At 44.8% G+C, this 26495-nt stretch overlaps 1 protein-coding gene across 3 annotated transcripts; it reads left to right on the forward strand.

Moving 5' to 3' along the window:
• Positions 1-53: 53 nt before the first annotated feature.
• Positions 54-23119, forward strand: LOC119387433 (very-long-chain (3R)-3-hydroxyacyl-CoA dehydratase). Of its 3 annotated transcripts, none has more exons than XM_037654828.2 (9): positions 54-183; positions 407-523; positions 2497-2688; positions 3528-3720; positions 11648-11775; positions 15089-15201; positions 15697-15803; positions 19968-20102; positions 23038-23119. In XM_037654828.2, the coding sequence occupies exons 1-9, from the start codon at positions 61-63 to the stop codon at positions 23109-23111; spliced, it is 1182 nt and encodes a 393-aa protein (XP_037510756.1). In that variant the 5' UTR covers positions 54-60; the 3' UTR covers positions 23112-23119. The 3 variants fall into 3 exon arrangements, with proteins under 3 accessions (XP_037510756.1, XP_037510757.1, XP_037510758.1); XM_037654829.2 differs by having other exon boundaries at positions 3531-3720; XM_037654830.2 differs by having other exon boundaries at positions 3534-3720.
• The last annotated feature ends 3376 nt before the right edge of the window (positions 23120-26495 follow it).

The following is a 26495-nucleotide window of genomic DNA, read 5'->3' on the forward strand; positions in this document are numbered from 1 at the left end:
AAATATGCTTTTGACAACACTAGTTTTTATGTCGAAACTTGCTAGGTGGGCTTGCGCTCGATGCGGCGACCAATCGCCAACTGCATCGTCGCAGTCATGTCCGCCGGAACGCTGAGCCCGTTTGTTTACTGGGCGCAAAATGACTCTAAACTTTTCCTACGCGTTGACTTAAGGAATGTTAAGGTGAGCCTTGATTATACGAGTCGATGAAGAGCAAAGTTTAGGATTCAATTAACTTTAAACATTCGCCCTGGCCTGATTCTGACGGCAATAGTGTGAATTGGCCGGCAGCATTTTTTTGCTTAAAACCGCAGATAAGCCGTAAAATATAATTTCATGGCTTGTTCAGCTCTGCAATCTTTATAGGAGATCACCAGCAGTGTTCTGTTTTTGATTGTCATTGAAGGTACCCGATATTGAGGCTACCACCAGCGGGCTATCGTTCTGCGCTTACGGCGTGGGTGCGAGAGGCGAAGAGAAGTACAAGTTCCTTTTGGATTTCTACGCGCCCGTTAACCCGGACGTAAGTAGCACTTAAACGATTTTTCATTCGCATCTTTGGGAACTGTTGCAGATTGCAGTTGTCGCTGTTCTGGAATGTTCCAGAGCACCACTGGAGTGCGCCATTGGCGTTTTTCCGCATCGATCGCTTTCGGTTTGCGGAGCTCTGTAGGTCTGTTTACTTTAAACGAAAAACACGCTTGTTTTGGTTCGGAAATGTTGATGCTTTTGAGAAGATTATCGGTATCGCGCAAAATATATGCCGCGCGAGTGCTTTTGTTGCAATTTCGTCACTACCGTCAGGGTGTCACATGGTGCACTTTCGATCGCGATCGAGCCCAATCGGGATCAGACTTCTCGTTCGCGATTACGAGCAACAGAGGGACAGTAGCCAGAGCGAAGTCCATTAAAGCGAAATCCAATTTAAAATATGCAAGTATCTGCACTTTCTTGTTGTCATTGCAAAAGTTTATTGCGCAGGGATTTGTTGAAACGTGTCCTCAGATCGACCCTTGCACACATAGGCGTGCGCAGGGTTCCCCTTCAGGGGAAGGGGGGGGGGGGGGTAGGGGAAGGGAAAGGGGCATCGCAGCGCCCCCACTCCCTATTAAGTCAATGTATGGGCCAGATATTGCGCCCCCTCTTAGGTGACTGCCCCCCTGCCCCCTATCTGCGCACGCCTATGCTTGCACATGCAAATAAGGCTTTGCAGATAACAATCTTGCACTGTTGGAAAAGCTTACACAGAATGTGTCAAGCTTCCAGCAGCGTTTAATCTGTGATTATGATGCAGAAGTGGCGGGTGAACAGCGAGTTCCCCATTACTTCTTGGTCATCTGTCTTACAGTACATTGTCTCCAGGCTGGACTTGACGTATTATGGCCCTTCCGTGTTAACAACATTCTTCATGAATAGCAAACTCCGAATGGAGTAGCCAGAGCAAGCTATTGCGTGACCACAACGTAAGGAAAATTAAGTAGGCTGACTTGCATTGTACGGATGTGGTGGAGCATGTATTTCCAGTAAACTTAGTGACTTCAGTAGTGGCATATGGAGCGGTCGAGTGGAGGGAGGTGCGGCTTAATGGTGTATTTGCCAGACATTATCACTAACATAGCATGATGGACATTGTAGCATAGCTGTGGAGCATGACTCATATAGACGGATATAGACAAATTTGCAAACCGTGCATGACATATTGTAGACAAGACCAGGCAACTTACATTGGAGTAATGTCCTTCACACTGAGCAGACACTCTCTCAATTTACTGCTCAGCACATTCACGAGTGTTTAAGTTATTTGCACTGGATAGGAGACTGTTGCACCCTTTGTTTAGAGCACTAGTAGTGGATGCCTTCTGAATGAAATAATACAGGTACCTATTCCTTATGAGGTCGTCTTCTATCTTTCTTCAGCTCTGCTTTTAAGGGGCCCATGTCAAATGTAAGAGATCTTGCATTATATGCACACATTTTAGCACCAAAGAGTGTGATCATATAATAGATTTTATGTCTGTAGGCTCAACTTGAGCAGCTTATATATCTTTGAAACAGTTATGTGTGGTTATTGTGCAATGCGTATAGATACATATATTCCACAGACTTGAACTGCTATAAGCAAGTGTACTACATATTGATCAAAATAATAATGAAAAGTTATGGCTTTACATGCCAAAAATGTGATATGATTATGAGGCACATCGTAGTGGGAAACTGCGGAATAATTTTGACCATGTGGGGGTTCTTAACGTGCTCCTAAATCCAAGTATGTGGATGTTTTTTCATATCGTGCCATCAAAATTGGACCTGCTCCTTCGAGTTTAGCAGTCTTCAAACAAGACAGTGTAAATTTTACCATCACGTATAACACAGCAGGGTAGCAAAGGGTATGAGCGAACAAGTAACACATTGCACTTAAAAACAAACATCTGAGGATGATTTTGTATTGTTTCTGAATGAAAAGTTTTCACGTGACCAGAGCTACGTTTCTTGCAGGGCTGCGAGTACCGGGTGAATGACAGGCAAGTGGACATCCAGATTACAAAGGAGAAATCGGATCCCTGGCCTCAGCTTTTGTCAGCAGATTCACCAAAACCGGCATGGCTTAAGGTTGACTTTGACAAGTTACAAACAGAGGATGACGACGAGGAGATATCAGAAGACGACAACCAGCTTCGGAACTTCTATGTAAGTCGCTGCCTGATGGTGAATCGATTCTGTCATTCATAAACTTGCAGTGCTAGGTTAAATCAATGAATTACACGGGTCATTGAAACTTTGGTGCACACTTTGGAACACTCTCGCTAACTGCACGTGCTGTGGCAGCTGAGTGGAAATGGTGTCAAGCAGCTGAACCAGAGACGGCTCATTTGGTCCCGGTTGACTTACCTGAATTGAGATGACAGCGAAATACTAAAACATCTGTGTACCTAAATTTTGTTACACGTTAAAGGGACACAAAAGTGGAACAGTGAATCGGTTTAGATTGATAAATTGTGCTCTAAGAATTCTGGTGTCGTCAATTTCACCATCATGTGTTCATTGATAGTGGAGAAAATCAAGGTCAAAGTTTCATCTTTAAATTTCGCACTGAAATCTCAACGTGTGGCGTCACAGATTTCACAGTATATTTTTTGCATCTTGGCGACATTGGCTCAACGAAATTTTGTAAAAACTTGGTATGTTAAGTCTATAATTGACAGGTGTCTCAGAGGACAATGTATTTCATTTCTGCCGATTAGGAACTACGTATGACGTAGTAGGCGTCATCAAAATCTACGACGTCACGGCATTTGGTGCGGGGATTTCAAGGTGGTGTCGCCACCCGTATTTTCTTTTCGCGCGTCTTCTCATGGTAAGAGGGGTGTTCTTGGTATTGTGAAATTGTGACTTACTAATACACGAAAAATGATTTTTCTCTTTAGTGTCAGAACAAAATTAATTTGGCATACCCCAAAATGTTGTACCTCATAATCAGATCAGGGTATTGGCATGTAAAAACCTTAGAACGTAATTCTTTAATGCAGGAGCAGGAGTCGCAGCGCTATTCCCCAGGCTCACGAACAAGCCCACCATCGTGGAACAGGAAGCGGCGAGGCCATGAGAGGAAGACAGAGGAATTTCGCAAGGTCTACCTCTTTCTCTACAATCTCTTCCAGTTTGTCGGCTTCCTCTATGTTGGTCTTGTCATGCTCATCCGCTACAGCCGCGATGGTGAATGTAAGCCCCTATTCTTTCTTCTCTCCCTAGCAGCTTGCAAAAAAAAGAAAGTTGAGGGGATCGTGCAAAAGCAATGCATAGATAGTGCACCTGGGGAGCTCACAGTGCTGCATCCATGTAGTCAATGAATTTTTTTTAATTGAACTTTTTTTTCTGGATGTGCTTGCAGTGCTCCCAGCGATATTGTTTCTCTCTTGACATATAAGTGTCCATTTCTTGCACGATGATCACCAGAACAGAAAGTTGCGCTAACAGATTGAGGTTGTGCTTCTTTGTTACATATACTGCATGGCGAGACTTAGTGCAGGGAAAACAGGACACGAGACAGCGCCTGTTCCATGTCCTCTTCTCTGTGTCCCGTTTTCCCCGTGATACCGTATTTACTCGATTCTACCGCGCCCTCGATCGTAACGCGCACCCGTTTTCCGCGACCAAAAAAAAAAAAAAGTACAACATCGATTCTAACGCGCACCCATTTTTCGTGAGAGAAATGAACAAAAGAAGTCCGTAGGAGTCCACCTTTGCACATTCAGAAGAACAAGTATTTGGCTTTTAAAGAACTAAAGTTTCAAAAAAAGAAAACACAAAGTCAAACGGCGGGCCTTGCCGCTGAAACTGTCACCACTACGGCGGCGATACGAGTCGCATAATCGATCAGTCTTCGTCGCTGTCGGACAACTCCTTGTCGCTGTCAACGCTCTTCGATTTCGGCAAACCGGCCCTGCTTTTGTCCACAGAAACTTTTTCGTGAAGCTTTGCTGTAAAACAATCTTCTGCTTCTGTTTGCGCCAGTCTCGCACGCACATTTCGGCAACTCCGAACGACCGCGATGCGGCCCGATTTCCGTACGTCTCTGCACGTGTAATAACTTTTCTTTGAAATGCGACATCGTGGTGCACTCATCGAGTATTTGGAGTGGGCACTTCCATGCCACCGATGCGAATGTAGAACGGGATGACAAACTCCTCAGCACACGTACGAACTAAAACAAATGACAGAAATGGCCGAGGCTAGAGTGACCTAGAATAGGGCGAGTGTCCAAAGCGCCGGCTCCCGCGTGGGCCTTTTGCCGTGAACTCCCGCGCCGCGCCGCTGCTGAGCCGGACCCGTTAAAGTCACTGGAACGGGAAAAGTACCGCGACCGTCCTGCCCGCCGCCATATTTGGTCCAGCGCGGCCGAAACTTCGGCGGCGCGATGTTGATTTCACGCGGAGTAACGCATGTTTTACGCATTGCGTGCACTTCTGCAGCCCCGAATGAAGCATACCGTTGTTCTCTAACTGATTAGGAAAGAAATTGCGGCTGTTTTCACTTGCCTACATGCGCACGCACGAGTCCTAACGCGATAAAGAAATGCGAAGTGCGTGGCATTTACGCGCTCGGCTGTCGGCATTTATTAAATGCGAATCCTTTCTTAGTGAACTTCTGCGAGTTAAAATGTAGCATGCATCCATCCACCCACCCATCCATCCATCCATCCATCCATCCATCCATCCATCCATCCATCCATCCATCCATCCATCCATCCATCCATCCATGCATCCATCCATCCATCCATCCAATCCATCCATCCATCCATCCATTCGTCCATCCATCCATCCCATCCCATCCATCCACGACTATGTGCTCTCCTGGCCGTTTCGTTAATAGGATGTATACCAAATTTGGTATGGCGTAACATGACTGTATGACGAATATAAACTACAGGTGGTAACATGAAAATAATGACATGTACGGCATAATTTACATGCCACGCTCATGGTGCGCTCGCGGCCGCTTCGCTAGCGTTATACACACCAAAATTGATATGGCGTGGCAAGAGTGTATGGCGAACATAAGTTACTGGTCTTAACGTGCAAATCATGGCAGGCATACCCTGTAAAACATAATTAACATGACATGGCCTCAGGGCGCTCGCGGTTGTTTAGTGAAATGCATATACACCGAAATTGATATGACGAGATGTTTCTGTATGATGAACGTTAGTGACAGGTGGTAACATGAAAATCAGGACTTGCATGTCATGTACAGCATCACGTACTTGCCACGCTCATGGTGCGCTCGCGGCCGGTTCGGTAGCTTGATATACACCAAAATTGGTATAGCGCGAGGTGACTGTATGACAAACATGAATGACAGGTGGTAACGTGAAAACCATGAAATGCATTACATGTACAGCATGGTTTACATTGCACTGTCTTTGTGCGCTTCCGGATGTTTTGTTAACTGGATGTATACCAAATTTGGTATGGCATGACGTGGGTGCGTGACGAACATATATTACAGGTCATGCGTTGTATATACCAAATTCTACATGCATGCATGCATGACAAACATGCGATGTATAGTGAACTAGATGTCATGACATGAATGATTTCATCTGCCTCAAAGACGAACACGGCGATATAGGCAGCTCTTTGCTGGCTGCTTCGCATATTAGATTGATTCCCACAATGCGTGGGATATGCCGGATTGACACAAAAGGCACAATTATACAGTCACGTCACGCGCTACCAATCTTGGTGCATATCAAGCCAGCGAACCGGCCGCGGGTGCACCATAAGCATGGCGTGTAAATCATGCCTTATACATGACATGCGTGCCATTATTTTCATGTTACCACCTGGTATTTGTTTTCGTCATACAGTCACGTCACGCAATAACGATTTTGGTGCATATCAAGCCAGCGAACCGGCCGTGAGTGCACCATGGGGTTGGCATGTAAATCATGCCTTACATGACATGCGTGCCATTATTTTCATGTTACCACCTGGTATTTATGTTCGTCATACAGTCACGTCACGCAATACCGATTTTGGTGCATATCAAGCCAGCGAACCGGCCACGAGTGCACCATGAGCATGGCATGTAAATGATGCTTTACATTACATGCGTGCTATTATTTTCATGGTACACACAGTTATTTATGTTCGTCATTCAGTCGCGTCACGCAATAGCAATCTGTAGCAGTCAGTTTTCATGGCGCACTGATCGTTATACGTGAGCCCGAAGGCGTTATCTATGCCAAACATAATTGAGAGCTGCCCGGCAATGTTATTGTGCATGAACCTTCTGCAGCAACCACGCGAAACAAGCTGCACTAGTGCAGCGGAGACGCAAACATTCCCTAAACAGCATTTGCGAATTCTCAATGAAACGCTTGCCTCACAAAGGTGGGTATCAGTCACGGGTACAAATTTTTCGCGCCGTATTATGTGCAGCCGCACAGCCCGTCGCTTGGCATCCTTTTTCCCGCTGGGAATAGCAAAGAGGGCTTTACCTGTTTCCCGTCGGTTGCTGCTCCCGAAAGCGCAGCCGGCGCCGCACCCAGGCCTTCTTCGATACCTCAACAGGCTTGCAATGAAATGTCAAAACGATACGGGATGTCGTAATGTTCCTGCACGCTTTTCTGAGGCTATAAAAACAATCGCCCTTCAAAGCGCAGAGCGCCGGCGGCCGGGAGACGCTAGCGAGGCGAGCGAGCTGGACCATTTATGTGGCAAAGCCGCCGAAAGGGCGCGGCGGTGAAGAGAAAAAGAACGCGGTACTTTTCCCGTTCCAGTGACTTTAGGACCCGTGGGCTTTCCGCGCTCGGGAAGCGCGCGGAAAGCGAGGGGCGTCTGCTACGCGCTGTAGTTTTTTGCGCCGCGTTTCCACACAGGGCACTTGAAGTCCACTTAACTTTTATAATGCGGTGCGGAATGGAGCTTATCCATTTTTAAGCGTTGTGTTAGTGCTGGGGCAACAATAGAATGCAAAAAATCATGTGTCAAGCGGCATCAGCGTGGCCTAGTTCCGGTCAGAGAGTTCGATAACGTTGGAGCGTGTGTAAAAACGCGCAAAACGAACACGCACAAGCAAAGAACGAAAAAAAAATCCTATTCGCACGAGTAATCGGGCAATAGCATCACGCATGCATGAATTAAGAGTAATAAAAAAAGTAAATTGCACGCGCAGTCAGCTGAAATACTTGCGCGCAGGGACCGCTTCACACTACGAGCTTTTTACTCATGGTCGCCACTGGTTTGCTAGCCATATGCACACCGCTTTATTCGACAATTCAGTAGCCTCCACTAGCTCTTTATTATGGACGGAGCACACCGGGAAGACGCAAGGGGAAAAAAAGGAGTAGAGACCGGCCATACGACCGCAATGCTGTTGCTTATTTTTGCTTCTGAGGTAGCGTGCAACAAGGCTCACCGTATGCAAACAATTGAACGAAAAGCAATGCCAGGTAAACTAACCTTATTCCACCAAGTTTTTGCATAAAAGGCGTAATATAGAAAATAATCCTTTACAAATATCCAGATATCATGAAACAAAGTTACAAATACTACCCCCATTCTTGCTGTACAAGCTGCCGAAACGAAAATACGGTACGAAATTGACAAATAGAAGTGTAATATTTATATCACTTCAGAAAATTGTTCAAATGCAGAGATTCCCCTAGCCTGAAAAAATGCAACATGCGATAATATATATATATATATATATATATATATATATATATATATATATATATATATATATATATATATATATATATATATATATTATCGCATGTTGCATTGGATCGCTGAACGTCAGTATGAAACGTTCGCGCGAGATGCGTGCATTGCTTCAAGCCTTCACCATACGGAATGAAAACAGTTTCAAACAACTCGTTCTCAACTTCAGATGTTTTCACGGTTCTCGGAGGTTAGCGTTCGCCCGGTTCAGACTTTAGAAAAAGATGTGGGTGAGTAGTTACATAAAATACAATTGTTTCCGCGGCAGTTGAGCGCGCCAACAGGGCACCCGACCGCAATTTCCTGCTTTTTCCTGATGACCTCAATATAGCGTCCACCACAATTTCGTGCTGAAGCTCCGGAGTACTTAAATAGCGAGTCTGCTCATCTTTTGAATAAATATAAAGAGATGACCAGACGGGTAAAGCAAGCCTCTTTTGTCCCGCAGACGCGTGCAATCAGCTGCTCTAGACTGAGAATCACGTTTGTTTTCAGGCGATCGCTCGTAACGTGAAGTGAGGCATACACGATGTTGCACTGTCATCGTTTCATTTTCTTTGGTTTGTCTTTTTTTTTTAAGGCTAAAACCTTAGATGCCTCATCAAACACGAAAATTGACCGTCGGCGTCCCGCGTAGCCAACACGAGTGATGCACAAAATCATCACGCGATGACGTCGACAGAACTTGTGACGTCACTATGACTCATTCAACGTGACGTCATATGATGACGCCATCACACGACATGGTCGCTTTGCAATGCCTCCGTGATCGGCCCCCGATCACGGAGGCAATGTAAAAGCAGGTGAGGTGCAGAAAGCTTGCAATGCCTTCGATCCTGTCGGCAGTCCGAAACCACGTTATGTGCAGAAAGCGTTCGGAGAGGGGCGAGGGAGAATCCATGCATCGACTGACGAAAAAGATGCCTTTCGTTTTCGAGTCATCTCACACGAATGCATAAGGGACCATGTTATTTTTTTCATGTAATTTTTTCGCATACATTTCACCTATGCGGTCAGTTCTTCAAAATGTATGGGTAAGTCTAAAATGTTGACATCGATATTGGTGACCACCAGGTTTTTTATAACCTTACGGAAACAAATCGTCAGACCACACATCGTCAGAATTATTTCTGGCTAAAGAAAGCGGGTTTGCGCGTTACACACCGTATTATTATTGTTAGTCGTTACGCAAACGGCAAGCATGTCAGGTTAGTGATGCCATGACCTACCGGTCGTGTTGGGCATACGTACATTCGTGCCCCTCCGTGCCAATTTTCGTGTATACCAAGTGAACGAGACGCGAGTTACGCGAGTAATTTTTTACTTTTGGTACCGCGGCCACGCCGACTGACATATTCAGCTTCGCATGAAATGGCTTGAAACAGCAGAGCGCTGGAGGCAGCCTTGTAAAACAAATCGAATGCACGAAATAAAAGATAGGATATGAAGGGTGCAAACGCGTTAGCATGCATGAGCTAGTGAATACGTGCACATGTGCTACGTTCTCTTGGTTATCTCCAGTTTATTCTCTCCTGCAGCAAGTTTACGTTCGTTATTCCACACGAAAGTAAGTTAAGTGCCTTTTCTCACGATGAAGTGCGCGCAGGATGCGTTCCTCAAACAGCCGCGGAAGTGTGGACCAATGCGGTGACAAACCAGCTGAAAGGATATATACAAAATCCCCGTTTCACAACACACAAACTAACAAACGCGTTCTCTGTGTGATGGGTCGCTGCAGTATTATGTTGCAGTGACGCAGTATTAAATATTGCCCAAATTTCAGCAATTTTAGCTAATAGCGGCCAAAATATCACGCGCGTAGCAGACGCTCGCCGCTTTTACGCGGCTTCCGCCGCGGAGAAAGCCAACGATGGATGGATGGATGCTATGAGCGTCCCCTTTATAACGGGGCGGTGACAAGTGTGCCACCAGGCTCGAAAAAAAAAAAAAACCTTTACTCTTTTTTTTTTTAGCGTTGGCCTAGTGTCTTTACTTCAATTAAAACTATTTTACTCCAGAAGACAAAAAAACCTTAAGTTTTCAGCTTCGTTCTGTGCCCTTTACGGCAGAATGTCCTTATTTTTTTTCCCATTATTTATTTTTGTCCTTTCTCTCTAGTTTTCTGCCACCAATACTCTAACCGTCTCTTACTTATTTCAATCGCGGGTGTGTTCAGCTTTCCATTGTCTCTAAAACCCAAGGCGTCATGTAGGCTCGTGCCCAAAAGTACACCTGGGTGGATGTCTCCACATTCAATCAGAACATGCTCCGCCGTTTCCTGATCTTCCCCGCAGCACGTGCATTGTTCTTCTTCTTTACTGAATCTCGCTTTATAACTACCCGTTCTAAGGCAACCCGATCTCGCTTCAAACAGTAAAGCGCTTCCCATTGAATTGTCGTAAAATGCCTCCCTCCTTATTTCATTTTTGCCCTTCCGGTAGTCGGGTCCGGCACGGCAGCGCCGCGGCGCGGAAGTTCACCGCAAAAGGCCCTCGCTCCTCCCATGTATTCGCGCGGCGCTTTGGACACTCCCCCTATTCTAGGTCACTCTACCGAGGCGCGTAGGAGGCGGCCATTTTGAAATGCCGATGGCAATACGATAACCGAGTTTCTTTTTTTTTTTTTTTTCGGTACTCGATTCTAACGTGCATGCGATTTTTCGACTCGTTTTGCCGAAAAAAAGGTGCGCGTTAGATTCGAGTAAATACGGTAAGTCTCGCCATGAATCTATACCAGCTCGCCCAGTACACCGCTTTACAATATTCAGTACATATAGTACTACAAATGAAGATTTGTGTTCTACTTAATGCCATCACATGTTTGTTTATTACCATCACAAGCCTACTACCAAATTGTGTTTCTCAAAACATTCAATCATGAAGTGAGAAGTGGGCCTTATCACAAAAACAAAATACTAATTAAAGGTTGTTCAGAGCTTTGATGCATATGGATCTGTTGCACTTTCTGCTGTAGTACTTAGATTCTTATGGTGGATTCCCTGACTTTCATTTGCCAGGTGGCCATTTGCCATGACTGAAGACTATTTGAAAGGTGTTACACCCGTGTGAATATAAGAGAGATTGGTGTAATTTGTACTCTTTGTAAGCACTCAACATGTCTCACCTGTTCTAATACGTGCAAGTAAATACCAAGTGCATTAAGAGCCTGACATACATTCACTTTACTAGCATTTTGTGTGTGCGATTTTTCACTTATCTAATTTCTTGGCTGATGTTCTAGCTTTCGTATTATGAATACTCTGACCCCTTGAAGGGACAGTTCACATAGTTATTTGCAAGTGTAATAACAAAATATAAATTACAAAATAAAATGGCAAAGTTGTATGAAAAGCATGACAAGTGTGACACTGGGGCAGTACTTTTAGAAATGTGCCTACTAGCTTGTGTGTCTGTTTTCAGACTCCATGGCAGGTACCTGGGAAGCAGTGGGCAAAGCCATGCGTCTAGTCATCTGCCTGCAGCTTCTCGAGGTGCTCCACCCGATGCTTGGGTACACCAGAGGCAGCTTTCTGCATCCGATGGTGCTGGTAAGCAAAGCACTGTTGTGTTTAAGTTTTTATATACCTTGTGAGGGTCTCACATGCTCTAGAAACGAAGGACATTGTACACATCTGTTCACTGCATCTTCTGTGTGAGAAGCCAGTAAGCCAAATTGCGCAATCAATGTAGCGTGCCAATACTGCATTGATTCCACATTTGATTGATTGCATGATTGAACTGCGAAATCAAGGAAGTTTGAGTTGTCATACCAACAAGCAATGTTCACTTCTGCAAGAAACCCACGCCTATGTTGTTTGCGGGAGAAGTCTTGTTAATGGAGGTGCATATGCGGGACAGCTGTCTGCGGGACAGTCCCGCATAGCGTCCTGTCAATCGTGCAAGATGTTGATCCCAAAACAAAGAACTGATGCTGTCAAGTTGTGCCACTTAAAGGTACACTAAGGGCAAATAACAATTTATGTCAGAGTGAAAGCTCGATGTATGACAACGTCAAAAACGACAATATTATCAACAGCAGTGCCCTACTTACCGAGAAATTAAGCTAAATGTATCACACGATGAGCACCACGAGCGGCACATTTTCAAAATGAGCCCGATGACGTATGAGAGTCTGCATACAATTAATCACTAGTAATCAAACTAGCAGCAATAAAAAAAGAACATTCCGTGTATCAAGAGACGTAATGAAATGCTGTTTGTTCGTTTCTGTTTGATTCAAGGAAAAAAGAACCTCTTTGGCGTTGCCATGGGGAACAGCGCGCGTGGTTCAAAGGTTCCGTTTTCGCCTAACTGCGCTTCGCCCGGCGCCCTGCTTCGCTCACACGGTCGCGTCTCAGTGGTAGTTTCGGTATCGCGTACTGCCGCGTGTGTTTTGCGCGTTCGTGAAAGTCGCTCTGACAGAAAGTTCGACAAAATGCCGCATGCATGTGATGTCCGGATGCCCGAATGGTGCACGCCGCCAGTGCACGCCACCGCGCAGTAAAGGCGGGCAACGTTGGGCACGGCAGCAGTGACGTGTGAAAGACTGATTTCAGGCGGGTGATTTGAAGTGCGCCAGCACGACGCGGACCACTAAAACGTGATTTTATTTCAAAATAAGCACTTCCTTGGCATAAAAGTAGCACTACGAGGTTTCTGGACCGCTATTTCAACAATCAACGTCGACCTAATATTTGCCTTTAGTGTCCCTTTAAGGAACACTCGTGCCTCCGTGCACCTCAGTGCAGAAAGCGCCATCAAAAGAAGCTGTATTACAGGAGATGTGAGACCCACTATGGTAGCTTAGTGGGCAAGGCGTTGCACTGCTGAGCTCGAGGATGCGGCTTCCATTCCAGGCTGTCACAACCGCATTATGTCTACATTTAAGTACATAAATTTAAGTGCACGGTAAATAACCCCAGATGGCCAACTCTTTCAGATGCCACCTATGAAGAACTGTCTGTAAATACATGAAATCCATACAATGTAATTTCAAGGCACTCGATATTATATTGCAACAAAATTAATGTTGTAACATATTCATTTATGTGTGTTATAGTAATCATTCCTAATTACTTTGTAATTAAATATCTATTTATTCTGAAGCCATTCATGCTCTGTTTTTGCATAAATAGAATGAAATCTCAGGCTAGAAATATAGTGCAAGTTCGTTTTCGATTATGTCCACGTTGAACAAAGAAAAATTATACTTTTGACGTGTGTTGCAGGAAGCAGCACGTCGAACAACTCATCGAATATGGCAGTGCCTTCAGTAAAGTGACCATATGCAACAGTGCACTGCAAGATGAAGTTAAATGAAGATAAATTTATTATGTAGGAGGTTCAATTCATCCAAAGCTCAATGTATTGTGCTCTTTCTTAGCCCCTAGTCGATACAAATAGCAAAAACAAGTGATGTACACAATTGTGTACGTAGCATCTCAAAGGGTTAAAATTAATTGGAAGTCCATCACTATGGTGTGCTTCATAATCATAGCGTTGTTTTGGCACTTAAAACCCCAGGAGTTATTCCAGAAGATGTGAGCGCAATGCCGGGAAAACAACCTTGGGGATGCGAGAGAGTCGAGTGTCCCATTATCCATAGGTGCAGGGGCACTGCTGTGCTTTTACGTTATGGAAATTGGCTTAAAATAAATAACCATTTTACATTACAAAACTGTAAGCCTGGTGGTTCTTGTGTCAAAGCAATGCAGTGAAGCTGTTGATCGTAGCACAGTTTTCTGTCAAACTGTAGCATTTAGTGAGACTGAATATTGAATGTCACTGGAAATATAATATGACTCTCCTTGCTCTTCATTCTTAAAAATAATGTGTAGTCTTCTACAGATCATTCACATTTGAACAAAATGTAGCCAACAATTTCTGTTGGCTCTCACTAAGTTTTATTGAAGTAGCACAGATCAGTATATGATGGCCTTTATCTGTGGCTGCTCTACATTGTCTACTTTGCATTGCACAGATTCCAAATCAAGAATTTGCAGGTTATGTGGGTGTGAGAAGCCAGGACTAAGTATAAGCGATACCTTTGTGTGTTAAAGCTGAGAACACTTGAACCCTGCTGAAGGGGGTAATACAATTTTTGTTTGATTACTATAGCTTTGAATGATATAAGTACCAACAGCTGGTCAAAGGCATGTCAGTAGGAGATTGAACGTTGAGCATTACCTGGGTACACTATCAGTAGGCTGTTTCAGACTGGACTGTCACTGGGTGTGGTCTGCGCAGAATTGATGATGATTATGATGATGATGATGATGATGATGTCGGTTCCCTGCCCTCCGTAACATGAATTTCATGAAAGGCAAATCAACGTCTGCTGTTAAGTTGGCTTCTAAGGCACTTGATGTGCAGTATTGTTCCGAGAGAGAAGAAAAACCCAGTGATATGCTTGTACACTTGTACAGTTTGTGTTAAGTTGTTAAATGAGATTACCAAGACAGGATTTATACAGAGTGGACATTATTTCTTAGTGCCTTAGAGTAAATAGCAATTAATTAGTGTAACTTTGTTTATCGACTTATGGTGGTGCAAGCAATGCAGTTAATTTTCAAAAGTACGTTTCTGCTAAAATAATTACTGGTTGTATGCTTGGACAGTTCCTAATGAATTCACCAGCAATAGCATTCTGTATCTCAAATTCATCATGTTCCATATGCATCAATATCTCAAATTCATCATCAAATTCGTCATGGGGACTCTTGTTAAAGGAAGGCAGCAGCAACACACATGTGCTCAAAATCGAACGAACCCTGCCAGAAGTCTATCTAATTGATCAGTCAATCAATGCAATGCATAGTTTCAGGAGTGCTTTGTTTTAATGCACAATTTTTTCTTTCCCAGGTTGGTGGCCGCATCTTCATGGTATTTGTCATGATTGATGCAGAGCCAAGGATGCAAACCAAGCCCGTTGTCTTCTACCTGTTCGCTGTGTACACGCTGGTAGAATTGTGCAGGTTAGTGGTTCATTGGAGGTTGCTTTCCTAGATTACCTGAGTATTATAGAGGTCAGTGGAGCGAAGTACGTGTGAAGAAACCTTGATAGTCGTGTTCTCACTGTGGTTTCATGCAGCCATTCCCAGAAGTTCGTAGGACTGATTCAGCTTACCTGAATGCTCTTTACGGGCTGTCAGTGAGCCTCCTGTGCCATATCAGTCAGTGCTAACCTGTAGTGGTTACATCTCCAATTACTACTACACTTCTGTAGTGTTGAGGGTGACTGAGTAACTTCACCAAACAACTCAGAGAGGTACTGCCAAGAAGTTTCTGGGCTGTATGTGTTTTGACAGAATCTGCACATTCTGTGATACCTTTAAGGAATGACATTGAGGCATATCTAGTATCATCTATTAACGTTTTGTAGAACTTTTCATATAAGAATGAGATATGGGTAATAACGAAACCCTGACGCTACAACCAATACATTGTTGCCCCTCTGTGATGTCACGCAGGTACCCTTACTACATGCTGCGCACATATGACAAAAGCATTAGCTTCATTACCTGGCTGCGGTACACTGTATGGATTCCTCTGTTTCCACTTGGATTCCTGTGTGAAGGTGATGTATGAAACTTTATAAGCAGGTGTAATTAACTCTGTGATTTTGACATTCCACAACATTATTTCTATTGTATTTTGCTTGTCCACTGTAGTTCCTTATCGGTCTGCCGGTTCAGCATTGTTTCTTACAGACATCATAATGGATGTGTAACAATACTATAAAATGTCATACAGAAAGCACTTGAAGGGATAATATGTCACTAACTTGACAACTGTCTTTCTGCGTACTGTTGCAACCGGCCTACGCAGGCACTGGATACTTGGGAGGAAGATGCAGAGGCTGAATGAAGAGACTGAAAGGAAACTTAACAGTGGTTTATTTACATGGGTTACGTGATGAAATGTCATGGCGATACTGAGCTCATTCGCTCATTTTGAAGGGTCTCTCTTCCCCAGATCCCTAGATGGGGAATCGCTCCAAGTTGGGACGGTCCAAGTCACGTCGCACGCAGCGTTAGCAAGGGTGCAGCCCACACCCGCCCATGTCAAGCCTCCTCAACTGGGGTGTGGCCACCGCACTCTCCCCTTGTGGCACCAAGGGGGTCATTTCTTGGCACATGAAAGCTGCAGGTTGTTGGGACACGCACGCGAACATCAGGCGCTTCAAAAGGTCCGCTGCCCCGAAGTATCTAACCATTCAGTTAGCGGGGCGGGTCGTCATCCCGCACTGACGTCGTTGTCTGGTCAAGTATGATGTCGTGACTGGAAACCATTACGGTCGCCTCGTCGATCACCTTGCTGTGTCAGACTGCATGGTGCCTTACAGCCCGGCTCGGGAGGGCAACGCACCTGCTTGAAGGTCTGTCAGCCGGCAAGCAACCTTTCAGCGCATTGTTCCAAAAACAGAGAACGCCGTTTTCCCTTTGTCGCCGGCGCCGATCGTAACAGCTCGTCCGCCGGCGGGAGACTCGACCAGAGGGTGACCAGCTGCACAGGTTGCCTGAAGTGTCGGTGAAAAGTCGCGTCCTCTGGGTCACTGCCGATAATGCACAACTCTTGGCTCATGCACTCGTTCCTCAGTGCTTTATTCTTGGGAATATGCACACACAACACACGAAGCACAGGCAGCGTGCCCTGCCTGCACCGAGACACATCGAGTCTACAAAATAATGTGGAAACAATCTGTCTTAAATAGCATTAAAAGACAGAAGCAGCAATCGAAGCGTTTGTCTGAGCCCTCGCTGAAGCTCCCAATACCGGTAGCAGTATAAGCTTCCTACAATACTGCTTTCAAGAAGCATTAACTTTCAAGATGAGCCTGCCGGCCTACCTCTGTGCAAGAGCCAGCAATCCTGCCGCAAGTTCACCAGGCCTCATGCTCATGATCTCATAGCCTCATGCTTCACGCCATCTTTTGGGTCCCCAATTTGTGCTGTCAAAGCTAGTTGTCATGTTTCCGTGAGCAGACGAATAGCAAACTGTCGTGCTGCACCAACCTCAGGAACACTATTCACATGTCAAATCTGCGATCGCGCATTCCAGTACTACTGCACGGATCTACTACTAAACTCTGCATTTGCGGTCACAATTCTTATAATGATATCCTTGCTTCTTTTACGGGCATACTCATAAACTCACGCACTAACTTTCCTTATACTTACGTTCACATAGGACACACGTGAACATAAGAATAAATAAACAAAAGAAGTTCCGTTTACTTACACGCCCAAAAATAGCAATGAACCATGACAAAAACTGCAACAGCTGCGCCAAAGAATTGCGCCATCCTTGCTTCTTTACGGGCATTAAATATACAACTCTGTATTTTTGCGCCAAGCTGAGCCAAAACCGTGAAATGTTGTCAAGTTAAAATTGCGCCCGTTTACCTACACGCCCAAAAATGCCCGCATGCGGCTTAAATTTTTTCAGTTGCAGGATGCAAAGCTGCGCCAATTGCGCAATTGATAATGGAGGCCGCGTTATTTTTGCGCCAGTCTCTGAGCCAAACCGTGAAATTTGTTAAAATTGCGCCACGCTCGTCCAATACAAAATGCCCAGACCCTACCCCTTAATTTTTTACCCCCCCCGCGCAAATTTGAGCGAGGAATGGAGGCCGCGTTGGTCTCTGCAGTGTGGGCATCGTCGTCCAATACAGACGCGCAGACCCTACCCCTACCCCCCCCCCCCCCCGCGAAAGAAAAGAAAAAAAAGTGAGTTTCACCGCAATGTCGAAGCAATGAATGCGATAGCAACAAATTGTAATGTTATACGAAGTGAGGCTGGCAGTAAACTCTTTTGTATCCGATCGCGCGTAACTCTACAAAACGTTGGTGTAAGAGAATAGGGCCGCTCCAGGGAAAGATGCTTTTTCTGCACGGTGTCTTCGCATTGAGAGCGCAGCACGTAGCAGGATATACGAGCTGCCCGCTGATGGCTGCCGAGATAGCGCGCACGCCCGCGACCGCGCCCTTAGAATCAAAGTTCAAAGTTGCTGCTCGAGCGACAGCCCCCCCCCCCCCCCCGCCCCCCTCTCGCGTCTTTTCATGCTAGTTCAAGACGGGCGGGACGTTTCCTCAATGCTTCGATGGCAGGCTTCCAGAGCGAAGTGGTGTTCTCGCATGCGCCCTCCGAGCGACGGAGATGGGCTGGCTCGTTTGATATCCGCGTCAGCTGCGTTCGTCGCCCGCACTCGCGCGCTTTTACCCGCGGTGGAACATACTATGCACAGGGATATGTTATCAATTTGGACTTTATACGGGAGATGACGGCAAAAACTTGTCGAGAGTGTCCGTATAGTTGCTATCGCATTAGAAAAAGACAGTAGTTCTCAAATTTCCTGATGCTTGTTTTATTGCGTGCAGAACGCTTTTTAAGCCACTTTTGCCCCAGTACACTGGAATCCTGCGGAAAAGCATACTACGATTTAGAAGGGGCTATTAGTACTAGCTGTCAGGGACACAGCACATTGTGTTCCTTAACGCGCCGTGTAATTACGAGTACTAGTATGATTGCTGACGTCTAAAAAATTATTGGCAATCATTTGGAGCTGCTGTGTATGGAGTTTCTGCGGCCTTGAGAAACAATAGACAAAGGCGTATGCCAGTTTTCTTTTTTCGCTACCCCCTCTTGCTCCTGCTTTACGAATCTCCCAAATTTCCTGGCTGCCAGGTTCGCAGGTCCACATTAGCATTTCCAGTGCCTGTCGAAATATTTGATAGGTCCTGCAAATGCTAATGTGGACTTACTCATTGTTCGCACTCTGTCGTGGCTCACACACTGCCTTTATTGAAATAGCAGTGTTCACGTGCACTGTGCACGAATTAGCTGATGTTGAATGGTTTTAACATATTTTTTGTTTTTTTTTTCTAAAAGTAAGCCTTCTTTATTATACTGCTACAAATTTGGGATTTCGGGCTAAAAAATTCAGGTTTCTTTTTTTTTTGTAACCTGCTCCAAATTTGGATTTTGGTGCTCCAAAAGCAACATTTTGCTGCTCCAAAAATTGCTCCAAATCCTATTTTGTCTGTTGCATCCCTGGGAATTCCATGTTGAGAAGATTGCCTGGGTGGATTTATCTGGAAATTTTGTGGCTGAACGTTGTTACTAAGTGCATAAATCTTGCTGTTAGGCAGATACCTTTGCACGATACTCTGTGTGACGATGTGGGATGTTTATTGCATGGAGTACTTTTAGAACGCTTAAGGGGGGGGGGGGGGTCAGAGCTGAAATTCTTTACTTTTGTAGTAGAACAATGAAATTTGGCATGCTTATTGGGCGGTGCACTGAATGACTATTTACAAAGTTTCATTAAAAGCCATTATTATTGCTTTGTTCTAGTCTCTTGTAATCTTTTTTTTCATATGGTGCACATACAAACTTTTTTTTTTTTCAATGCGGGAAGGCCAAGTTTTGGAGCACATTAATTGGAAGTTGTAGTCCACTTGTCCTGAGCTATGTTCAGACAATAGGCACTGCTTATTCAAGCTATTTTGGAGGGGGCTCTGTGCACGTGCGACGTGGTCACCCTGGCAAAGGTTCCTTGTGGAATGCTGAAAATGTGAAACAGATTCTTCAGAATCGTCTGACTTGCAGTAATGGGTGAGCTCAATTCACTGTGCTGGTGATGATTCTGTGCTGTTCATTTAGACTGAAATTGTTGTCAACATGTGTATGCCTTGCTTTTTAACTGTGGAACATTGATTTGGTGTTTTTGTGCTTGCAGGGGTGATGATTCTCCGGAACATTCCATACTTTGAGGAGACTGGGCGCTTCAGCGTGCTCTTGCCCAACATGTTCAACTTCTCCTTCTACCTCCCGACATTCATGCGGCTCTACCTACTTTTGGGAATCTTTCCAAGTGAGTCATTGTGCAGGCAAGGCTGGTTTGTCGGAGAATGCATGAGAAGGGACTGTGTGAAATTTTTGAAATTTTAGCATTGAGGCATGAGTGTCAGCAAGGGTTGTGTGAAGGGGCATTTGCACCACCACCCCCTTCCCCTAGCCACATCAGCGCCTATACCTCAAGCCCCACCAGCGCACCCCAACCCCGCCGCAATGCAAGACAGGTCCCCTCCCCCCCCCCCCCCCCCCCTAAGACAGAGTCCTGCCAATGCCCATGCATTGGGGCACTGTTTTATGCCTCGGCTTTTGTCTGTCATTTCTGCTAAAGTGTGACAGTGTGACATTTTATTAACATAAAGACTATAGATTTGTGGCAGGAGCCCTGTACTTTAATGACCACATAGTTGTCCTTAAAGTGTTATTTCATAATATCCAATTTTATTGATCCAGGTATTATGTTTATTTGTCTGTGTAAAAAAAAAAATATCTGAAGAGGTTATTCTACAACAGCCAGCTGCATGATGCCCTTAATTCTGCATTATTCATTGAAGTAATGAGTGCTCTGGAGATCATTTTCATGAGACAATGAATCTAGATACTTATCTAGCTCTTTAGACAAGCTCCATAATAATTATTCAGGTGTCTGAATGTAAATGCAACTTGCTTCTGCGATGTACCCTAGAATGTGAAATCAGCTGCTCCAGAGTGCTCCCAGATGCAAAATTACCTGCTCCAAGATGGAAATTTCTGCTGCTCCAAAGTGCTCCTAAATGAAAATTTTGCTGCTCCAGAAATCGCTCCAAATCGGAAGTGCTCGGTAGCATCACTGGATGTAGTGCACGTTGGCACCAGGAAAGCGTACAAAACGGGAACATATTAGTGAAGCTCTACTGTATGTTGCACACAGGCTAGCAATATGTCAGTATAGCAGAAGAGTCGATATTAAGGCAAATAACAATTTATGTCAGAGTAAAAGCTCAGTGTTTGACAACGTCAAAAACGACAATATTATCAAGAGCAGTGCCCTACTTAACGAGAAATTAAGCTAAATGTATCACACAATGAGCGCCACGAGTGGCACATTTTGGAAATGATCCCAATGACGTGAGAGAGTTCGATTACAATTAATCACTCGTAGTCAAACTAGCTGCAAATAAAAAGAGAACCTTCCATGCATCAAGAGACGTAATAAAATGCTACTTGTTCGTTTCTGTTTGATTCATGGAAAAAAGAACCTCTTTGGCATTGCCATGGGGAACGGCGCACGTGGTTCAAAGGTTCCGTTTTTGCTGAACTGCGCTTCGCCTGGCACCCTGCTTCACTCACGCGGTCGCGTCTCAGTGGTAGTTTCGGTATCGCGTACTGCCGCGTGGGTTTTGCGCTCTCGTGAAAGTTGCTCTGACAGAAAGTTCGACAAAATGCTGCATGCATGTGATGTTGCCGGATGCCCGAATGGCACACACCGCCAGTGCACGCCGCCGCACAGTAAAAACGGGCAACGTTGGGAACGGCAGCAGTGACGTGAGAAACACCGCTTTCAGGCAGGTGATTTGAAGTGCGCTAACGCAATGTGGACCACTAAAACGTGATTTTATTTCAAAATAAGCACTTCCTTGGCACAAAAGTAACACTACGAGGTTTCTGGACTGTTATTTTCAACAATCAATGTCGACTTAATATTTGCCTTTAGTGTCCCTTTAAAGCATAATGTTAATCCCTGTCAACCTTCCAAGAAGTTACAACACGTATTGCACGATAATGCAATAATGGTTCCTTTCGAACATAGAACAGTGTTGTGAGGTAGTTCGATAACACAGGTTCCTTATTGCAAGAACGTTGCATCATTTTGTCAAGTAATGTGTGACAATCGCCTGTCAATTGATGCTGAGATGACTGCTGTGTTCGTTGGCCCAGCGAGACAAAGATCACTATAAATGCTGCGCATAGATTGGTTGCTTCCTCTGTCTTTGCACAGATTTGACACCAGGTGGCGTTACGTCTGCTGGCATTCTTTTTTACATTTGCATCTCCCATGTCAAACTAAAACTGTTAGCCGAACGTTCACCCTGAGATATTGCAAAGCGTCCGCATTTAACCCCCTGCGATCATGAGCATTTGCCCACTTTGTGATCGTTCCATTCTGGAACCATTCCTCCCATTTTTGTCGCGATGCAGAAAAAGTGCTCAGGTAACAACTGCAAATAATTTCTTTCATAAAAATTTCATAACATTCCTGAGGTTCTCAGTAAAACTTGAGCGTAGTTTGAACTGAAGATGGGAAATGGATCGTTGAGCACTGTTTGGTAGTGCTTAAAGCATTCTCCTCGTTTGAGGCCAGGGTTTGCACTGTAGTTCTGCAGGGTTTTTACTATGAATGTCTGCCTCCTTCCAAGGTTCTTTTATCTGGAGACGTTTTCTGACCACCTGAAGGCAGGATAGGTACATTCATCCTTAGCGCTAAAGCCATCTTCTGATTCACTGAACTCATTTTAGTTTTGTCCATACAGATAACGTTGCCGTCCTGTCAGAGCATCATTACACATATACATAATGGAAAAATCTCTTCTAATGCTGTTGAAGAAGTGCTGCTCTCGTCTGGAGACATTGTGAAGTGAACTTATTAATCAAAAACATTTCCAAATACTGCCTCTATCGATTTAAATAACCAACGAATGCAAGCACAAGCGTATGTCGACACGCTTTTCGTCACCTGTCAAAAACCTACATCTTTTGCACGCTGGGAAGGGCCCGACAGGATTGCAATGGGTTAGGAAAAAGCAAACAACATTGTGTCATGCCTTTTTAGTGCAGGTTGATAACTGAATAATTGTCACTAAAACGGTGCTTGTAATAGTGGTCTCGTTCTGTATCTTTTTCTCTTTCTTTTTCATTCCATTAAGTTCTGGGAATTCAGATGAAGTTTATTACTTTTTTTTTTCTTTTCCTTGCAGCACTGGCATTTATGATGAGTCACATGTACCGGCAGCGCAAGCAGATCCTCGGTCCCAAGGACAAGGAGGACTAAGGACATGTGCCATCCTTATTTACTAGTCTGCTTCATTCCATCAATTTTTTTTTACTCCATACCTCCTTCCTTCATGGCAGCTACAGTTATTAAAGTGAACAGAGTAAACCAAATGTTCTTTGTGTTCTGTGTGTCGTGCTTATATCATAGTGGAAGTTTCCTTCATATTTTACGGGCAAGAGTTGCAAAGTCCGTTTATTTATATATATATGTGCATGTGTACATCTTTGTGTGAGTGGGTGAGTGAGAGTGAGTGGACTGCAAGTTTTACCACAAACTCTCACGTGGAACTATTCTTTATAAAACTAAAAGGTCATGTGCTCTAGTGTACTTTGGTACGAGACCGCAGCGGTGGCTACATGGTTGAGCGTCCGCATTCCATGCGGGAGGTACCGGGTTCGATTCCCAGTGCCGACCGGGAACCCACCGGTTTTTCTAAAGGGGTAGAGGAGTACACCTACCTGCGCTCGGTTGTTAATGGGTACTCATCTCGAAAGGTGGCCCCATAAGGTTCTGCAAAGACCCCTTGGGCGCACCTTAAACCACCACAGCCTTGGTGAAATAGTTGAGCATCCCGCCTCTGCTGTGGGAGGCAGAGAATTGCTGCCGCCGGTTACCTACCGGTAAAATAGGGACAAGCGCACTTCCGGCCTGGTGCTCGGCAGACGAAGTTCAAAGTCGCTTGGGAGGGCACCACCCTGTGGGAAATTGGCGGCATGGGACCGTCCAGACCTAAAAATAAGGTCACCCTCTTTTTTTTTTTTTGATCTTGTGTTAACATAACATATGGTGAAAAACCCTTGCGTTCGTGTGTTTCGTCATTTGTTTTCCTCTTAGGCTTCTTCACTACCCTTGTCTACAATGTCTGTCTGTTTTCTCCCTTTTGAGTTTTTTTATTTTTCTTCTCTCTTTGTGGAAAGTGGTATCAGAGACTACTACACCGTAGTTTGTTACGTTCTCGTTGTGTGTATGGCTTGATTTTCTTTTGTCTGTGTCTTGCAAGGCCTGGGCACTGGCCAAAGCGTTTGACTTAATAAACAGTTGTTTTTCGGGGCGGAAGCTCACTTAAGGCTGGCAAACCCGTTCCTCCCTCGTCGTGGTTCGTAAGTAGTGAAGTAACAAGTTCTTACGCTTTGACCTCCAAGGTGGTGCCGGTGGGAGATTTCTCCTGTTGCGTGTTGAATTTGAATCAATAAAAAGTTTCGCAGCAGTGCGCGTTAACTAAAAGCCGAATTTCTTCTTGCTCTTCATTCCCAATTAGCAGCCATGGCATGTTCCAGTGGGAAACGTTTAGTTAGAAGTGAGAAGTGTAAGTGTTTAGCTAAAGCCGTCCAGACTTCTTCGTCTCTCATTGCCATTAGCAGCCATTGTTTACCTCCAAGGTAGTGCCTGGTGAGATTTCTCCTGTGCGTGATTAAACAATAAAAAATTTTGTTCAAAACGCCGTTGATTGATGAAAATAAACCAACGAAAGACGCCAGATGTTTTGTAAACGCAGAACGAAGAACGCCAGAGTTTTTCTTAAAGTGTAGTAGTTGTATTTAGCCACCTCGCCCGATCGTCAACGGCGAGGTGACCGGCAACGGCGCGAGGACCCTGCCGTACGAGAGTAAATCACACTAAAAGACATACTTTGCGGGCGATACACTCTAGTGAGCTTTCAACTTTTCGTCTTAATGTACATGATAAAGAAATTATTCTACGGAAAACACGCAAGGCACACCTTGAGCAATATAATTTGGTTTGGGACGCTAAATGGAACCATGAGGCGATGCGAAGCCGGAGCACTTGCACGATCGCGTTCCGTTGGCTTTCGTTGGGCATGCTACCGGACCTTCGCGTCGTGGAACGCGCGTCCTGTCTTCCCTCTAGCCTTGCCTTTAATTCGCACAGGGCGGAGCGGGGAATGCGGTTCGCTCTTGGCGCTCTTTCGCTCGGGAGCGGACTTCTTCCTTGCATTTCACCGTCACAAGTGATAATGAAGGGACCACGTAAACCAACAGTACAAAAATGTTTGATTTTAATATATACACGATGTTTCACACTCTTTATATTATGTACTGGGCGCATTTCACGGAAGAGTTTCACGTTTAAGATGATTCCCTCCGTAGCTTCGCCCCACTCATCATCATTCACCCCGTGGATATGCTGTGATTTTTTTAAGAAGCGCATCAACTTTTCAATTATAAATTTGCAGCAACGAAAGATATTTCTTCTACCTTCAATTCACCACATGCATGCATGCACACACAGTTGTGTAACAAGCACAGATATGTTACAATGATACTATAGTCACCAGTTATGCGACAGCATTGTGCATACATCATTGCACACGCATGCACATAGCTTATTGTATATTTGTTGCGTCAATATTGAAAAATGGCCTAAGTTCGTGGGGGTAGCCAGAGAAATTCCCTCAAGGTCATCAGATATAATAAAGTATGTGTAAAATATTGTTGGTGACACTTTATTTCTCTGGAGCATTTTCCCATAATGGAGCTCAAAATGTGGTCTCCACAGAGAAGCAAATTTGTTTGCTTGTGGTTCAAGATGTGCATCCTGGTAACAATATTGCATAGTCACCAACCAATATTTCAGGTGCCAGGAATTTCAGGCCTATGTGCTTAAAATTTTCCTGCGGCACTGCCGCAAGTGTACAGCAGCAACTAAATTACTGACACTGCCTGGTTTCCCATGCAATTTGTTGGATGTCATTGGTGCATGCGCTGCTGCAAACATGTAAGTTCTGAACTATATGTTACTGCCATGGTCACTTGGTCCAAACCACGACTTTGGCTGCCAATGCCAGCAGAGTGGCAACGAGCGGCCACGGGAAACTCTTACCCATTACAGTAAAAGCTCGTTAATTCGACCTCGTTAATTCGGAAAATCGGTTAATTTCGGACACGTCATCTGGTCCCTGTAAATATACGCATCACTCCTATGAGGACTGGCGCTCGTTATTTCGGACAGGATTTGACCGCAATCGGATAATTCGGCGACTTTCGGCCGCGGCGAGGCTCGAAAACGAAAAAGAAAGTGAACAATTCGGAACAAAGTGAAGCTCAAACGCAGCATCGCCATGGACATCAATTATCGACTTGGCTTGATTGAGGACTGCTTGAACGCCTTTTTTTCGCGTGTTGGGTTTTGTTGCTTTGTTCCCGTTGGTGTGGCTGCATCGTTGATCGCCGATTTATCGAGGACGTTTCACACGGCTCCTTTAGCTTGATCGTTGCTGGTGCTTTTGTGCTGACTTCTCGGGTGACCGCACTCCACGCGATGTGCAAAAGCCGGCGAAGCAGCCCAAGTACGAGTCCAAGGACTTCACCACCAAAGTAGAAATTTTGCGTGCTCTGAATAATGGCTCTCCCGACAAGAAGT

This window comes from Rhipicephalus sanguineus, chromosome 3 (assembly GCF_013339695.2).
Source record: "Rhipicephalus sanguineus isolate Rsan-2018 chromosome 3, BIME_Rsan_1.4, whole genome shotgun sequence".
Taxonomy (NCBI): Eukaryota; Metazoa; Arthropoda; class Arachnida; order Ixodida; family Ixodidae; genus Rhipicephalus; species Rhipicephalus sanguineus.

What these genes read in the sequence shown, in the direction of transcription:
- LOC119387433 (XM_037654828.2), top strand. Translation starts at nt 61, where the DNA reads ATGCGGCGACCAATCGCCAACTGCATCGTCGCAGTCATGTCCGCCGGA. An exon ending in ACCAGCTTCGGAACTTCTAT is followed by an intron (nt 2,689 to 3,527) that starts GTAAGTCGCTGC and finishes TCTTTAATGCAG; the next exon opens with GAGCAGGAGTCGCAGCGCTA. An exon ending in TTCTGCATCCGATGGTGCTG is followed by an intron (nt 11,776 to 15,088) that starts GTAAGCAAAGCA and finishes TTTCTTTCCCAG; the next exon opens with GTTGGTGGCCGCATCTTCAT.